Source organism: Gymnoscopelus braueri (genome assembly GCF_963280865.1).
Source record: "Gymnoscopelus braueri genome assembly, chromosome: 4".
In the NCBI taxonomy this organism is placed as follows: Eukaryota; Metazoa; Chordata; class Actinopteri; order Myctophiformes; family Myctophidae; genus Gymnoscopelus; species Gymnoscopelus braueri.
In genome coordinates this window covers 47,338,001-47,354,019 of record NC_137605.1, presented here as the reverse complement: position 1 = coordinate 47,354,019, position 16,019 = coordinate 47,338,001, and the positions used below count along the sequence as shown (strand labels likewise).

The 16,019-nt window shown below is 43.5% G+C and overlaps 1 protein-coding gene across 1 annotated transcript in view; it reads left to right on the top strand.

Annotated features, from left to right (window-relative positions):
* The window catches only part of LOC308083628 (PC3-like endoprotease variant B), a gene marked incomplete at its 5' end in the record, with an annotated part of 225,961 nt that overhangs the window by 135,498 nt on the left and 74,444 nt on the right, over positions 1 to 16,019 (top strand). The window contains one exon of the mRNA XM_080425943.1: positions 4,955 to 5,068. Coding sequence (XP_080282069.1) covers positions 4,955 to 5,068 — 114 coding nt within the window. The remainder of the gene's footprint in view (positions 1 to 4,954; positions 5,069 to 16,019) is intronic.

Sequence of the window (16,019 nt, the reverse complement as noted above, 5' to 3'; positions counted from 1 at the left end):
TTGATGCTTTTGTGTGAAACTGTAGTGTGATCAAGTATACGAAAACACAAGTTAAAATGTGGAGATAAGAGGTTTCTGCCCGACAGCAACGATATGACTTTTTTCCATTATTGTCTTTATTTATTAGATTTTTTGTTAGTTTACTGTACATTTTCTCATAATTCTGTCAGCGTTAGCTAAACCACTGGTTCTCAACGTGGAGTCTGGGCACCACCAGGAGGTCCAAATGGACTCTTTACGGGTCTGTAACTGTAATATTACAGTGTAAATTGGGGTCCCAAAGATGAAGAAAAATTTATGCAACAACCTAAACACTTACTACTACTACCACTACCACCAAAACACACATGTGGGACCAACTGTGAAATGTAGCAGTTCAGTTCAGTCGCAATCCATTACAGCAATTGTTCGTGTTTTGTTTAGTTTTTCTATTTTTTCACCAGTATTATGGCAGAGGCTCGTACTGAGAGCTTATAGAGATTTGATTTGTTCTGTGACCCTAAAGCCGTTCATTTGTCCCTTTAGGGGACGTTCACCAAAGTGGAGCCAAAACATTAAGAGAGAGAGAGAGAGGGAGAGAGAGAGATAGAGAGAGAGAGACGCAAACAAAACTAGTTTCCCTGCCAAGAATGCGTTTTCAAGAGCAAAACGACATTTCCAAAATAAATAGATGTGTGTCGTTGCTCTGCTAGGAGAGAGAACAGGCCTCGCCCGGCATCCAGGGTTCAATAATTAATTCCCGAGTCGAGGGTTTTGGAGAGCCGCTGATTGGGCTGATTTTTTATTTTTTTATATTCTGTTATGATACAAAGGAGGCCGTTTGAAGTAATTTGTCCCAGAGAGAGCGGCTTGGAATACCATACAAGCTTTGATTTAGCAAAGCAAATTTAATTTTGTTTGCTTTATGCAAACCAGCCGGGGCCGGGGGGCTTTCTCTGATTCCACCAGAGGGGTGATGGTGTGTGTGTGTGTGTGTGTGTGTGTGTGTGTGTGTGTGTGCGTGTGCGCGTGCGTGGGTGCGCGCCCTGTATCACACATGAGCAGCAGCAGTGTGATTCTGTTAGTTTGTACCCCCCCCCCAACGCCCCCCCCCATACACACACACAAACACACACACACACACACAGAGCAACAGTTCAAAAGTACAAAGTCGAGCCTCCGCACACCAATCCCTTTGAAATCAAAGCTTAAAATAATTATTTGTGCGTTCTCCTTTTGTTTCATTCTCTCTGTCTATTATTAGCCGTATTATTCCTATCATGGAGTATAAAGCTGTGTACTCTCTGATTGCCAGGCTTGTGGTTGCATGCAGTACTTCTAATGAAAGCTCCTCTTCCTTGTTTCCTTTTTGCCTTCTTTTTGGACGTTACGTTAATTCAGTTTATGTCTGCCTGAGTTTTAATGGAGACACCTTACACCTGGTTGTGTGTTTTATTTGATATTTTCAAGGAATTCCGCTGTCGTGGATGATCATCATTTATGCGAAACTATAACACATTGCCGTCTAGAACAGGATTTGTTTGTATCTAAGTATGTCTCTATATCTACAGTATCTCTGTCCCCACAGAAATAGGCCAATCACAGCGAACCAGGTACTGTATGTACATGAGGTTAGATCAAGGGGCTAGCATCCTGGTTGTAAATTGAGGCTATATAGGAAGTGACAGTTCATATGAATGGCCTGTAGTCTCGCTGTTTCACCCCTGCTGGTGTCAGAAGCAATTAGGCTCTATTCAAGCGCATGGGTTTTTGCCGAACTTTACACTTGATTGTATTACCTTAATAAACATTGTCATAAATACTATATGCTTCCAGTCGCTAGTTTAAAGTCTTCTTTCAATAAACATGATATGCGTTGTGGTAAATTATGGTCCCATTTATTAAAAAATTTATGATAAAGTAGGGTATGCTCTAGGAGGGGCGTGGCTACTTTGCGATGATTTTGATTGACAAGCTACACAACCAATAGCATTAATTCCCCACCCCCGCGCTGGTCCCAACCAATAGCATAATTTTTGTTACGACCGGATATAGAAAGATGCCGGATTTGAAATCGCTGAAAAATATTTACATTTACGGTCTGTAGAAACCAGGGGCGTGATGATGTCCATATTTTTTTTCACAGTCTATGGGTTAGACATTAGGTCAAACGAGTGGCAACGCCCCGGTAGGTCCACATAGCAGCAGGTACTGTATATCAATGTGGGGGTCCTTGGCACGAAAAAGTTTGAGAACTACTGACATTTCGTAGAATCGGCCTCATGTCTTAACGCCCTGGCTGCCAAGAACGATCGAGTTATAACGAGTCATTGTCATAACGCCCTGGCTGCCAAGAACGATCGAGTTATAACGAGTTTTTGAAAGAAAAAAAACTTTCAGAACCCAAGATATCATGATCTGAAGATTTGCTGCTCCATTCACTTCTTGTTTATTACTTAAAAAGGCTGTATCTCGGCTCCTGTGTACTTTTTTTTTTTACTATGTATTTTTGGCCCAGACATGTTATTCTCAAAGGCAGACAATTAATGTCAACGAGGTCGCGATGACCTCGTTGACATTTGTGAAACCACACAGTGAAACCCTCAGTGATTAGCAACCATCAGGGATCGATCATACTGGAGATTACTATTCTGTGACTACTTGAAAAAGGTACGAAAATTGAAATATCGCTGGCAGTGGGCAAATGCAGCCAGAAATAAGTCTGGCAGTGAGAGAGTTAATGGGTTAATAAGGCAAACACAAATGTAGTGGCTCGGGCAGTCCATGTATAAATTGGGTTTTGCGGTGATGACATGTTGCCATACCTTTTACCGCAGGTCCTCCAGACATAAAATTATCTTTTTAAGTCAAGCATAGGGCCTAATAATGGTGTCACTGAAAAGAAGGCAGGAAAAAAAAAACCTAACAAAGAATATTTGAGACTTATACAAAAGAGCCGAGAGAGTTGAATGCAGAAAGTCGTCTTTTTTAATCCCAGGCGGGAGAAATTCTAATACAGCAGACTCAAGTGTCATGTCAAGCAATATACTAATGGAATCCAATTAAGACCTTTAAACTGCGCCGAGAGCTGGAGGATATTAGCTCAGTTTTCTATAACAAAAGACCAAAGGGTCGTCAACGAGAGCTTTTTCAGGATATAAAAAGCATAAAGGAAATTGGGTTTTTCTCCTTTATCCACTCATTATTGCTTGCTAAGAAAATGACTTGAATGGAGCATATGAAAACGGCTTGGCCACCCATTCAGAAGCACCATTTTTTACCCTCTTTGATGAGGGATGCTCGGACTGTTCTTCCTCAACAGCACGCTGAGCTGAGGGGTATTTCTGCTTCATACAAATAGAACAAAGGTAATTAAAGGTGTACAATGAGGTCTGGCCTCTCTGAGATCAATAAAGACATTATGTCTCCGACACTAAATGCTAATGCACTTCATACGTTATAAAGTCTGTTTGTTTTTGTTGCGCTTCAAGGCATTGCTCAAGTAGTCATCCTTACAGGTGTATTATGGAAATTTGATTGATAGATTTAGCAAGTATTAGCGTTTGAAAAGACTAGACACACGATTGCATGGGCTTGGGCTTCCCCCCCATGCAATCTGTAGCTACAGCATGGATATACAGTAGCAATAAGCTACTGGGTGAGCAATTTGTGAACGAAGAACCAATGATGTGCTAATGCGCTAACATAAGCTTTGTGTACTAATGTTGATCACACGCTACATACTATATTTGGCCACCGACCCCCCCATCTGAAAATGGTTTGTGCCAGCGACCCGGCTCCCCCCCCCCCAGAAGAGAAGATTTGTGTTAAAAAAAAAGCAAATTTATTCAAACACTTACAAGATTTTTTAAAAATGTTCCAAAATGGAAGATTTACGCCTACAAGCTGTAGATCTGCTATTTTTGAATAGCCAACGCTAACATCTAAAATGACACAAAATGCTTTACCGGTTTTATTGGGGTAAGGCATTAAATGACAACCCATTAAGACCGGGAACGCATCAGTGTCATTTTAGATTTCCTTGGCTATTCAAAAATAGCAGATCTACAAGCTCGCGTTATGAGCTTTGTAGATCTGCTATTTTTGAAAAATCATGAATTTTTTTGCAAATCTTTGAATATATATTTTTTACATTTGTATCTCAAATCTTTGCTTCTGGGGGGATATTTGTATTTTCATATTTTTTTCAAAAAACTATTTACGAATTTAGAAAACATTTTTTTAATCGGCCTCAGGTCTTAACACATTGAATGCCAAAAACGGTCCGGACCGTTTTTGAGGGTCCAAACGAGAAGTGCCGAAAACGGTCCGGACCGTTTTTGACCCAATTCTATTTTTATACGAGTGGCCCACGTGGGGCGCTAAAACGAAACTTTGACATCACCCAAGGAGTTTCTGAGAAGAAGAGGCTGGATGTGGCTCCATGTCAAAAATCCTTCCGGTCGGCGTTTTCAATGTTATCTCCTTGACTAAAAGCTTAATATCTCCATTTCTTTTTAACGTGGTGGAAACGAGCCGTTTTCGATCGGCGATCACGCTGCAATGGAGGGTCGCGTTGGAAATATTATTGTTCCAGGCGTTAGTCGGGACCCTCCGCCGTCTCGCACGCACGCTTTGTTTACATGCACTTCCGCGTCTGGGCTTCTCACAGCACGAAACGTATAACGCAAGTGGATGGAAGAAATGCAGGCACTCAACGTATAATATTTTAATAAACCTCTGGCACCCAATGTGTTAATGGGTTAAAACATTCCTCCAGCCTGTGTTATAGTCTCTCTCCAGGTCTCTGATAGTGTCTCTGAGCCAGAGTATCATGTAGAGTTGAAGTCTCCTCCTCCCCCTGTGGTTTCTATGGTTGCTATGTGAGTGCAGGCGCAGGTTGAGGAAAGGATGTGTTTGATGATATTCTGTTTCATGTCTTCTTATCCCCTCACCCCCCTCCTCCTCCCCCCAGTCCTGAGCTGACATGGAGAGAGGTGCAGCATCTGATCGCAAAGACGGCCAAAATCCCTGACCCCCACGAGCCTGGATGGAGCATCAACGGAGCTGGATACCACGTTCACCACAGGTACTGTATACCGCAGAGTATATGCTATACTGCCCACAGGTTTCACCACATATAGTACTGATGATGCCAGTGGGTGGAAGAAGCCCTCAGATTTTTATATACTTAACAAGTAGCAATGCCACAATGTGGAAATAGGCTACTCTGTTACTGTATGAGTAAAAGTCCTGTATTTAACATTTTACTTGAGTAAAAATACACAAAAGTATTGGCATCAAAATGTACTTAGAGTACCAAATGTGAAAAGCACTCGTCTCATAACGAATGCAAAATGCTACACAACTTTCTAGTTAATAATAATAATGATATCAAATGCTGTAAATGAAATAAAATATTCCAAATATTTGGAAGGCAAACCAAATCCACGGGAAGCCAAAAGTAATGAGCCCATGTTATAGACGGTAGTAATCTCTCAAGACTTGCATTTTTGATTTGCATGAAAATATGTTGGCTTGGTCTAAAAAAACTTCCGGATAATAGCGCTCCTAGGGGGCAGACCCTTGAGCTGGAGCGTGGAAGCGTGCTGCGCATTACCCAATCAAAATGGGGTGGGCGTGACTGAGACGTAAACCTCCGCTGTGTGAGTGTGTGTGTGTGTGTGTGTGTGTGTGTGTGTGTGTGTGTGTGTGTGTGTGTGTGAGTGTGAGTGTGGGTGTGCGTGCAAGTAAATAAGGATCCTTGGAAACTAGTTGGTTTCTACAACAGCGACACCCAACCTTTTCTGGACAAGGGCCCACTTAAAAATTGTGTTAAGTGGTCGGATTTAGTGGGCTTGTTTATTTACTTGTTATTATTTCTCTTTTTCTCCCAAGTGTAGTCATTATGGCAATTAATTCCTCCCCAAACACTTCTGTGTTGTTGTCACATGCTGTTGTACCCTACTGACTCACCTGCCAGTGAGGAGCCTTCACCGGAAGGACGTAGCACCTACTCGTCCCGCCCAAGACTCCCCGCTGACAGGTGCCGCCCCCAAGCCCGTAGGAGTATACGTACTACGTGCAGTGACAAATATCACCCTCCCCGCCCGGCTTCCCTCCCCCGAACACGGGCCAATTGTGTTCTTATAGAGTAGACGATTGACAAAGCCGGATGCACCGCGCTGGATTCGAACCCCTAGACTCGTTGGCGGTGGGCAGGTAGGCTACTTTACCATTGCACCACCGGGGTTCCGGGTTGGATCAGTGGAACTAACGTATTATACGTTCCTATATAAGTTCCTATTTATCAGTAGCACAATGAAAATACATTTTCAAGGTTTTAAAGAAAAAAAAGTTGCTTTTTTGACTTTCTTTTTTTGCCTTTTTTGTTATATTATCAATAAAATCGTAGTGTTTCATGTCAATTATTTGGGGGCCCACTTGCAATATCCTCACCGCCCACCACTGTTCTACACTACACTTACCATTGAATGACAGTCCATGCCATGCGAGAGTGCGGTCTAGCCAACACTAACTCGTTGCCCTCCACACTCTCCTATCTAGCAACAGGGTCTTGATCTCTACAGTGCTGTGAGCTAAGATGTCATGCCGCAGTCCATCTACGTAGGTGGTGCGCTTCTTGCCCATCCTGGCTTTGCCCTGGGTTGGCTCCCATAGTGTCAGTTTGCTTGCCTCTATGTCCGGGTTGTCCGGGTTCTTGGCGCAGTGCCCTCCTTCTCTCTCTGACCACTGCCACTCCTAATCAATCTCCGACGATAGGTTTTGAGAACTACTGACTTAGAAGGCATTTTGTAGAATCTGCCTCATGTCTTAACCCATTAAGACCGGGAAAGCATCTGTGTGTCATTTTTAGATTTCTTTGGCTATTCAAAAATAGCAGATATACAAGCTCATAGCGCGGCACCGAGTGCCGCGCTATGAGCTTGCAGATCTGCTATTTTTGAAAATTCGTGGCAAAATCTTAGTTCCAGGAACCCCCAGAAGCAAAGATTTGAGTTACAAATGTCCGCAAAAAAAATAGCAGACCTACAAGCTCCAAAACTCATTTTTCTACCAGTGATCCAAACATCCGTGTTGGTGTACGGACCAGCGTGTGTGCTGCGGGGGGCCTTTGATGGTCAACATCCTAACTTGCTCCTCTATTTTAGAAATGAGTGGGCTGATCACCAACACGACTGCGTCCTCAGACCATCTCTCTAAGTCTTTTGAAAGCAGAGAGCATACAGTGGGCCAAGAGCAGGGCTGGACTGGGACAAATCATTCAGGCCCGGGAGTCATACACCCACCCAGACCACCCTACCCACACATACGCACATGTGCACACGCCAGTGGTGGAAAAAGTATTACATTTTGTTTTACTTTGGTAAATGTATCAATACTGCAATGTAGAAAGTACTCTGTTACAAGTAAAAGTCCGGAATAAAAAATTGACTTGAGGAAAAGTACAAAAGTATTGGTATCAAAATGTACTTAGAGAACCAAAAGTAGAAAGTACTCATTATGCAGAATGTCCCATTTCTCAAGTTTTCAAATAAATTGTATAAAAATCTTTTTGAAAATAGCAGCTCTACAAGCTCACAATGCGTCGCATGGCAACGCATTGTGAGCTTGTAGAGCTATTTTCAAATGGACGAAATGTATATAGGGCTGAAGTGGTTAATGCGTGTTTTGTAATTAACTAACTGAAGTTCACTATTTGCCTCTGAGATGTAGTGGAGTAGAAGTAAAAGTGCTGAAAACTGGAAATAATCCAGTAAAGTAACAATACCTCAAAATTGTACTTAACACATTGGGTGCCAGCATTTTTTCATAACAACTTATGTTGGGTGCCAGCATTCTCCCCATTGACTGCGCTTTCATGTTTAAAGCTCTAAACTCCACGAGGAGCAAATCCATGTAAAAAAAAGCATCCATTCATGTAGCGCGATGACCCTGGCTACAGCCTGGAACGATAACATTTCACTCGCGAGTTACAATGGGGGGGGATCGCGCATCGCGCATGACCGGTTTTCCCCACCGGAAACAGATTCGGAGATATAGGCGTTTTAAAGAAGGAAATAGACAGGAAGTGGATGGGAGCCATGTTTTTGTTTCCGGTGATCTATCTGGCCGATCCTTCTCAGGATCACAATGGGTACTCCCAGAGCTGCTCTAGCCCCGCCCGTGTGGAGAAAAACGAAAAAAACAAAAACACATATTTCACGGTCTGGACCGTGTTCGGCACCGGACCGCTACTCTGCGCAAACACGGTTCAAACCGTGTTTGGCACCCGATGTGTTAAGTACAGTACTTCAGTAAATGTACTTAGTTACTTTACACCACTGGTATGTACGTACGTATGTACATACTGTATATACACACGCACGCATACGCACGCACACGCACACACACACACACACACACACGCACACACACACACACACACAGCCACAGCCTAGTCACAGGCTTCAGACCCTAACATATAATATCTGATGTTCGTGCTTATGTCTTTTAAAAACAACAGTATAACAACAACATTAAATCCCACATAATGTAGGCCTCATAGTCACTACAACACTCACTTCCATACATTTCAAAGGAGCACTCCGTATGAATCCAATGAGTCAGCGTTATTCCATTCCACATATGGGCCAAGTAATCACCAAAGCTCATTATTCCATTTAGACTGACTGTAAAAGCTGGTAATGGTATTATGCTAAACTAAGCAAGATCGTATTATTTCCCCATCAAATCATGTACATGCCAGCTTTAACAGTAGTCAATATAATATGCCATGGCCACCCATGGCCTTGTAGAATATCAACTGGTGTTCATGTTATATTATGTTAAGTTAAGGGTTTGCAGCTTGTTACAGGCTGGTGGTCAATAATAATGAATGAAAACAAGTCATGCTTTCCCTAGGAATATGCAAATAACTCAATATTATACCAGCTACTTGTCCTACTGCACTCTGTTGTGGGAACCAAAAATGGTTCTTCTATGGCATCATGAAGAACCAGTTTGAAGTTGGCACCTTTTATTTTTCTGTGTGGATATCCGCACACACGCAAGAGCCGCCGCCTCAGCCACAAAGACGGTCGGCAATCTCTTTTATGACGGTTGAGACAAGTGATCTTGTCCGGGCACAAGTGTCATTGTAATCCTTTAACCCATTCAAACCGGGAACGCATCTGTGTAACCACTCTATCTACAAGCTCTATGAGCTTGTAGATCTGCTATTTTAGAAACACCTTGACCAAATATTTGAATGTATATATTTTTTAAAGGGAACATTTGTAACTCAAATCTTTGCTTCTGGGGGTCCCTGGAACAACATATTTAGAGATGGGGGTCGGCGGCCACATTTTGGGTGGTCCTTGACATGAAAAAGTTTGAGAACCACTGATATTAAAATAACAAAAAAAATCTGAAAACCTTTAGGATTTAGAAGATTTGTAAAATCCCCAGAAGCATAGATTTGAGTTACAAATTTTTGCTTTAAAAAATATATATATATATTCAAAGACTTGCAAAAATGTTCACGATTTTTCAAAAATAGCAGATCTACAAGTTCGCTATGAGCTTATCTGCCATTTTTGAATAGCCAGAGAAATATAAAAATGACACAGATTCCTTTCCGGTCTAAATGGGTTAATGTTATTATCACACAGCGGCGCGGCGCTGTGCCTGCTGGGTCTCCCTCTACCTGTGCTGATTTACACACAGAAGGGCTGAGCTGAAGATGGAACCTATCCTCTTTTTAATGCACATGCAGGGCTGAATGTGAGGGAGAGGGATATGTTAAGTACAGACATCGTATAACAGCTTTTTACAATGCTTTTACTGGTCCTTTACAATGTCAAGCGGGCGATGACATCGCTGTAATCAGTCATACCGTTGTAATGCTTTTTTTCCTCTGCTCTCTTTCTCTCTGTCTGTCTGTCTGTCTGTCTGTCTGTCTGTCTGTCTGTCTGTCTGTCTGTCTGTCTGTCTGTCTGTCTGTCTTTCTCTCTGTGTATGTTCTCTCTCTCTCTCTCTCTCTATCTCTCTCTCTCTCTCTCTCTCTCTCTCTCTCTCTCTCTCTCTCTCTCACAGTGTGCAATACAGTACCATCTTTAAACCACATTATAATCTAGTAGTGTGTTACTGTGAGAGAAGAAAAGGATTAATTAGAATATAATGATGCCGATCACAGCAGCAGGCCTGTCTGTTGAGATCCATCCATTTGGACGCCGTGGTGAAGGGACCGGCGACATGGTGATCACACCACGGCGGCCGGCCGGGCGGGCGGGCGGCTCTCTAACCCAGTAAGACCTGAGGCACCACATTCTACAAATGCCTTCAAAAATCAGTTGTCCTCACAGGGGAAAATAGCCGATGTGCAAGCTCGCAGTGAGCTTGTAGATCTGCTATTTATTTTTGACACGGATGCTTTCCCGGTTTTTAATGGGTTAAGACCTGAGGCCGATCTTACAAATGCTTAGTAGTTCTCACACTTTTCAAGATTTTTCAAAAAAAAAAAAAAAAATAGCAGATGTACTTCGTGCCGCGCTGTGAGCTTGTAGATCTGCAATTGTTTGACTAGCCAACGCTAAAATCTAAACACGACACGGACGCCTTCCCGGCTTTAATGGGCTAATTATGAGGAATAGTTTATTGCATGGCTAAGGACCGGCGGAGCAGACAGCGCATTGAGCGCGGGGTCATTTACACTCAATGAGATTGTTACAATGCATTAAAGATGAGATATGATAACTCTAATGAGGAGATCCATGTTTGAGAAAATTGAAGCCTATAAGGCGGGATATGCTTAGGTCACAGGAGGCTGGCGGCCCCGAGGAAGGGAGTCAGGCGGGGGAGGGAGGGAAGGTAGGAAGGAAACAAGGAAGCAGTGCGGCGGGAAAGGACATGTACTAAAGTACTGTACTTAAAGGGATAGTTCACCCCCAAAATGCCTTTTTTTCTATCGATTAGTCACCCCATGGAGACTTGAATTCATGGATATTTTTTTGTTTTTGTTGCATTCCTAAGCCAATAATTTGATGACCGGCAGTGGTTCCGGTAGGAGACTCTTACCGGAACCGCTGCCTACCAGCGGACCGCTGGTCATCAAATGATTGGCTTAGAATGCGACAAAAACTAAAAAATATCCATGAATTCAAGTCTCCATGGGGTGACTAATCGATAGAATTTTTTTTTTGGGGTGAACTATCCCTTAAGTTTAATGTTGAGGTACTTTTACTTCGTATGTCATTTTTTAAATACTTTCTTACTTCTGGTCCACTTCGTCTCATAGGCAAATATCGTCCTTTTTACTTCACTACAATCATCTGACAACTTTAGTTGCTAGTAGTTACTTTGCAGATTTAGACGATTACTACAAAATGCAACCACATTTCTTCAAAATGTAGCCATATTTTACACTTCGGCTATTCGAAAATATCCGATGCAATGCGTTGTGAGGTTTGAGATCTGATATTTTTGAGGTTGACAAATTTGGAACAATTTCGTGCTTTTACTAACTTGTATTTTTTTTAAATACACGCCTTTTGCTTTAGTAAAATATCTGAGTACTTAAACAAAGGATAATTGTAGGGCTGCTGTGCTGCAGTATGGTCCCATGTGTGTTGTGTGTTATTTTGGTAGGTTGCAGTTTATCTTACAAGGTGTCCAAAGGCTCCATGGGGCGGGGTAGGGGGGTATAGTGGTATAGGGGTGGCTGAGGGGGGGGGGACAGATGGCTGTAGTGAAAGGAGCGACCGCACGGCTTTTCACAAGTTGATGGAAACATGTCCGCCATAAAGGTGGTGGGTGAGTCGGTGTGTTGTGGATGGATGGATGATGTGGTGGGTGGGGTGGGTGGGGTGTGGTTCGCTGGGGGTCGCTTGTATCCCAGAGTTCCATCTGCTTGACCTCCATACGGACGGGGGGGAAGCTTTAGAAACGCTGATGTTGTGTGGGAGCGAGACCCCCCCCCCCACCCCACCCAGCTCCCATCGCCACGGCGACAATAAACATGTCAGCCGCCACACGCCAGAGCAATCTGCAATCAGATTTACTGTGCATGAAATACAGCCGCACTTTTATTGGTCCAAAGACTTGTCACTCATAATTTATAGGCTGTTGCTAGGCCCGGCTGTGATGTCAGCGTGCCCCCCCCTCCCAACCCCCTCCTCTTCTCTACCTCAGGAGAAACAGAGGGTGTGAGAGGTGCGTGTGTGTGTGTGTGTGTGTGTGTGTGTGTGTGTGTGTGTGTGTGTGTGTGTGTGTGTGTGTGTGTGTGTGTGTGTGTGTGTGTGTGTGTGTGTGTGTGTGTGTGTGTGTGTGTGTGTGTGTGTGTGTGTGTGTGTGTGTGTTGGGGGGCAGGGGGGTGGATGGTAGAGCTAAAGAGGGAGAGGGGGGTGATAGAAGAGAGAAATAGAGATATAAGGAGGCAGAAAAAGTGTGTGTGTGAGAGAGAGACAGAAGGGGTGATGGAGATGGGCGAAAAAGAGGGAAAAATAACACGCATCCATCCTGCTCGTCTCTGTGGAGAGTTTATCAGGTTGAGGGAGTGAAAGTGTCAGTTTTGCCCGGGCTCATACAAATGAAGCTCTGCTGAGGCCCACACAGCTCTCTCCTCTCCTCTCCTCTCCTCTCCTCTCCCGTTCTCTCCACAACTCCTCTCCTCCTCTCCTCTCCTGCTCTCTCCTCTCATTTCCTCTCCTCTTCTCTTGTCTCCTACTGTCATCTCCTTTCTTTTCCTTTCCTTTCCTTTCCTTTCCTTTCCTTTCCTTTCCTTTAGTCTCCTCTCCTCTCCTCTCCTCTCCTCTCCTCTCCTCTCCTCTCCTCTCCTCTCCTCTCCTCTCCTCTCCTCTCCTCTTTGAACACATGACACCTATCACAGGGCTGACGGGAGGAAAAAAATCCTCTCTGTTTCCCATCATCACTTGAAGTCTGTCAGTGACCTAGAAAAGGAGGAGGGTGTGCCGTCAGAGCGACCTAGGAGGAATCCTGGTCCACAAACTATAGGCACAAGGTCCAAACAGGCTCGATTTCATTTAATCCCTTGTGATAGCATAGGTGAGGCTACCGTAATTATACCGCGGAAGACTTAGATGGAAAATAACAGCGGGGAGAAAGATCAAAGAAACGCTGCCCTCTCCGCAAAGACAAAGTGAATATCAAGGAGAATGCGTGAGTGGAGAAATGGTATCTTAAAAAAAAAAGAAGAAGAAAAAACTGCTTTGGCATTAAAAAATGAGATAAGATTCAATCCCTCTTTTGAAAAATGATACTCTGCTCGCGGAGAACTATTAGAATGTTTACATTTGCAGCATTTTGTTCCATATCAAAGTAATTAATTGCCTCCGTTTTCAAATTAAAAGTACATTACAACACAATTAAGGATGCAAATGAGTCTCGGCCTGTCGCAGGCAAAGCAGAAGAACTGAAAGAGTGACTCTGTTGATGTATGAGGCTCTGCGTGCTTTTTGGTGTATTAGGTGTGTCGCAATGGATCATTGTGCATGTGTGTGCGCGTGTGTGTGAGCATGTACTGTATGTGTGTGTGTGTGTGTGTGTGTGTGTGTGTGTGTGTGTGTGTGTGTGTGTGTGTGTGTGCGGGTGTTCAAATGCAACTGTATACTGTGTACGACGGAGTGTGTTGCTGCCATTACTGAGGAGGAACACAGAGTGGTGAAATTACATCAGCATAAGAAGATAAATCAGAGCGAGTGTGCGCTAATAAACAACAGGGTAATTAGGTCACTCTCCCCGCAGTAAATAATAGACCTTAGGAGCAGACAGATGTGCTGCACACTTTGTAGCGTGGCTTTAGTTTGCTAAGTAGGAAAAAAAACGGCAAGGATAAAATGTACGGGCGGAAAAAGACCTTATTTTTTTTACAAATGTACTGACACTTGGAGAGCATTCTCAGAAGACTCTCTCTTGTTGTCTTCCTCTCTCTCTCTCTCTCTCTCTCTCTCCCTCCCCTCTCTCTGCCTGGTGTTTTGAGCATTGACCTCCAAGAACGAGCTCCTGTTTCATGAAACGATGTCTACATCACAGTGGAAACCGTAAAACATAATTTTGCCATAACCTTCCCTCTTTGGAGGGAAAACAGATATAAAAGTATATAGCGTGTGGTTTAGTGCGGCGGCCCCCCTCCAGCCCCGGCCTGGCAGCAGCACGCAGCGCTGATGGATGCCTGGCGTCGTGCGCCTTTTAATTGCTCGTACATTTTTTATCCGGGGGAAACGCCACGTTCTCCTTGTCCCCTGGCGACATGGGTGACAGAGCAGCTCAGGGGGATATAAAAAGGACCCCAGCCAGACGACGGGGAATATGAGCAAGAGAGAGAGAAGGGATAAATGGTGAGGGAGAGAGAGAGAAAGGAGAAAAAGTAAGAGAGAGAGAGGGAGAAAGAATTGGAGAGAGAGGGGTAGAGGGCACACTCATTCTGTCTCTCACAAGCACACACATACACGTGTGTGTGTGTGTGTGTGTGTGTGTGTGTGTGTGTGTGTGTGTGTGTGTGTGTGTGTGTGTGTGTGTGTGTGTGTGTGTGTGTGTGTGTGTGTGTGTGTGTGTGTGTGTGTGTGTGTGTGTGTGTGTGAATATAAATATATATAATATATATATACTCACATACCACAATGGAAATAAGTAACATAACATGGTTGCTGTGGATGGTTGGGTAGAACTCACAGCAGAGGAGATACTGTAGGTGCAAAGGAACCAAAACACAGAGCAATAAACAGCTAACAACCTTCAACCGGTTGACATATGGCTGCCTGTGTATACCAACAAGGGTGAGGCCCTTCTGTGTTCTCAGCCAACTCCCTCCCCACACTGTCAAGAAATCCCATTACATTCCCCACCCGTTTCTCTGGCAGCAATGTTAATCAAAATGTGACATGTTGTGTCGTTGTAGATCTAGATTGTATGAAAATTCCTGAATTTGTTGCACATTTTAGAAAAATGTCTCCTATAAATGACATGCCCAAAATAGGGACACCAGGTTTGAAAGGGGTTTAAGTGTTGAGCAAAAGCTATTTCGTCGTTATCTATTAGAATAAATAAGGCTATTGGTACAGTATGTGATTGGTACAGTATGTCATGCCCGACAGGCATGCATCACCATAAATGATTAATCGTTTGAAGTCGTTGACTGATAAGCCAGGACAATGCTGCACAAAAAGACATCCGGCGCAGACTTGGACAAGCATGCAGCACCTACACAAGACTCCACAACATCTGGAAGTCCAACACCAACAGCCTCAAAACCAAGATCCGCTTAAATAACACCCTGGTCGAGCCGGTTCTACTATCTCTTAGACTGCCAGAGTTTCTCTAGAACAGTCTGTAGCCTATGCCAGTCTTTTCTAAGCTAGTACTAGTCCGTTTTTTTTTTAACATTGAAGTGAATGGAGCAGCAAAAAAATGTATCTCCTGGTTCTTTGTGACGAACGGAAAAACGGAAAAACCCCAAAAAATTAAAGTAATTTTAGATATTTTTTTTTTGTAAAAAAAAATTATTTTGACAATAGCAATAGCTAAATTCTCAAAAACGTTTATAAACGTTTTTGGCAGAAAATGAGCTATATGGGGCTGAGTGCTGGCGAATAACCAAGTGCGACATGAGTAGAGTCAGCTTTCCACAATGGCTGCCTGAGGACGATCTGCCGTGTATTCTGGCCCAATAAAATATCACAAACAAGGAACTGCACACGAAGACTGGCTGCCGAGACGTGATCACAGAACTTAAACACCGTCGCCTAAGATGGCTTGGACACGTAGTACTCCGAATGCCCCCAGAGCGGGGGCCCTCAGATGGACACCACCGGGGAAAATTGAAACGAGGCCGACCTAAGATCACCTGGTGCAGAACTATAGAGGCTGAGCTGCTGGAGATGGGTCTCTCGTCGGTTTAAGGCAGTGGTGTAAAGTAACAAAGTACAAGTACTGTACTTAAGTACAATTTAATTTAAGTACATTTTTATACCAATACTTTTGTACTTTTACTCAAGTCAATTTTGAATTCCGGACTTTTACTT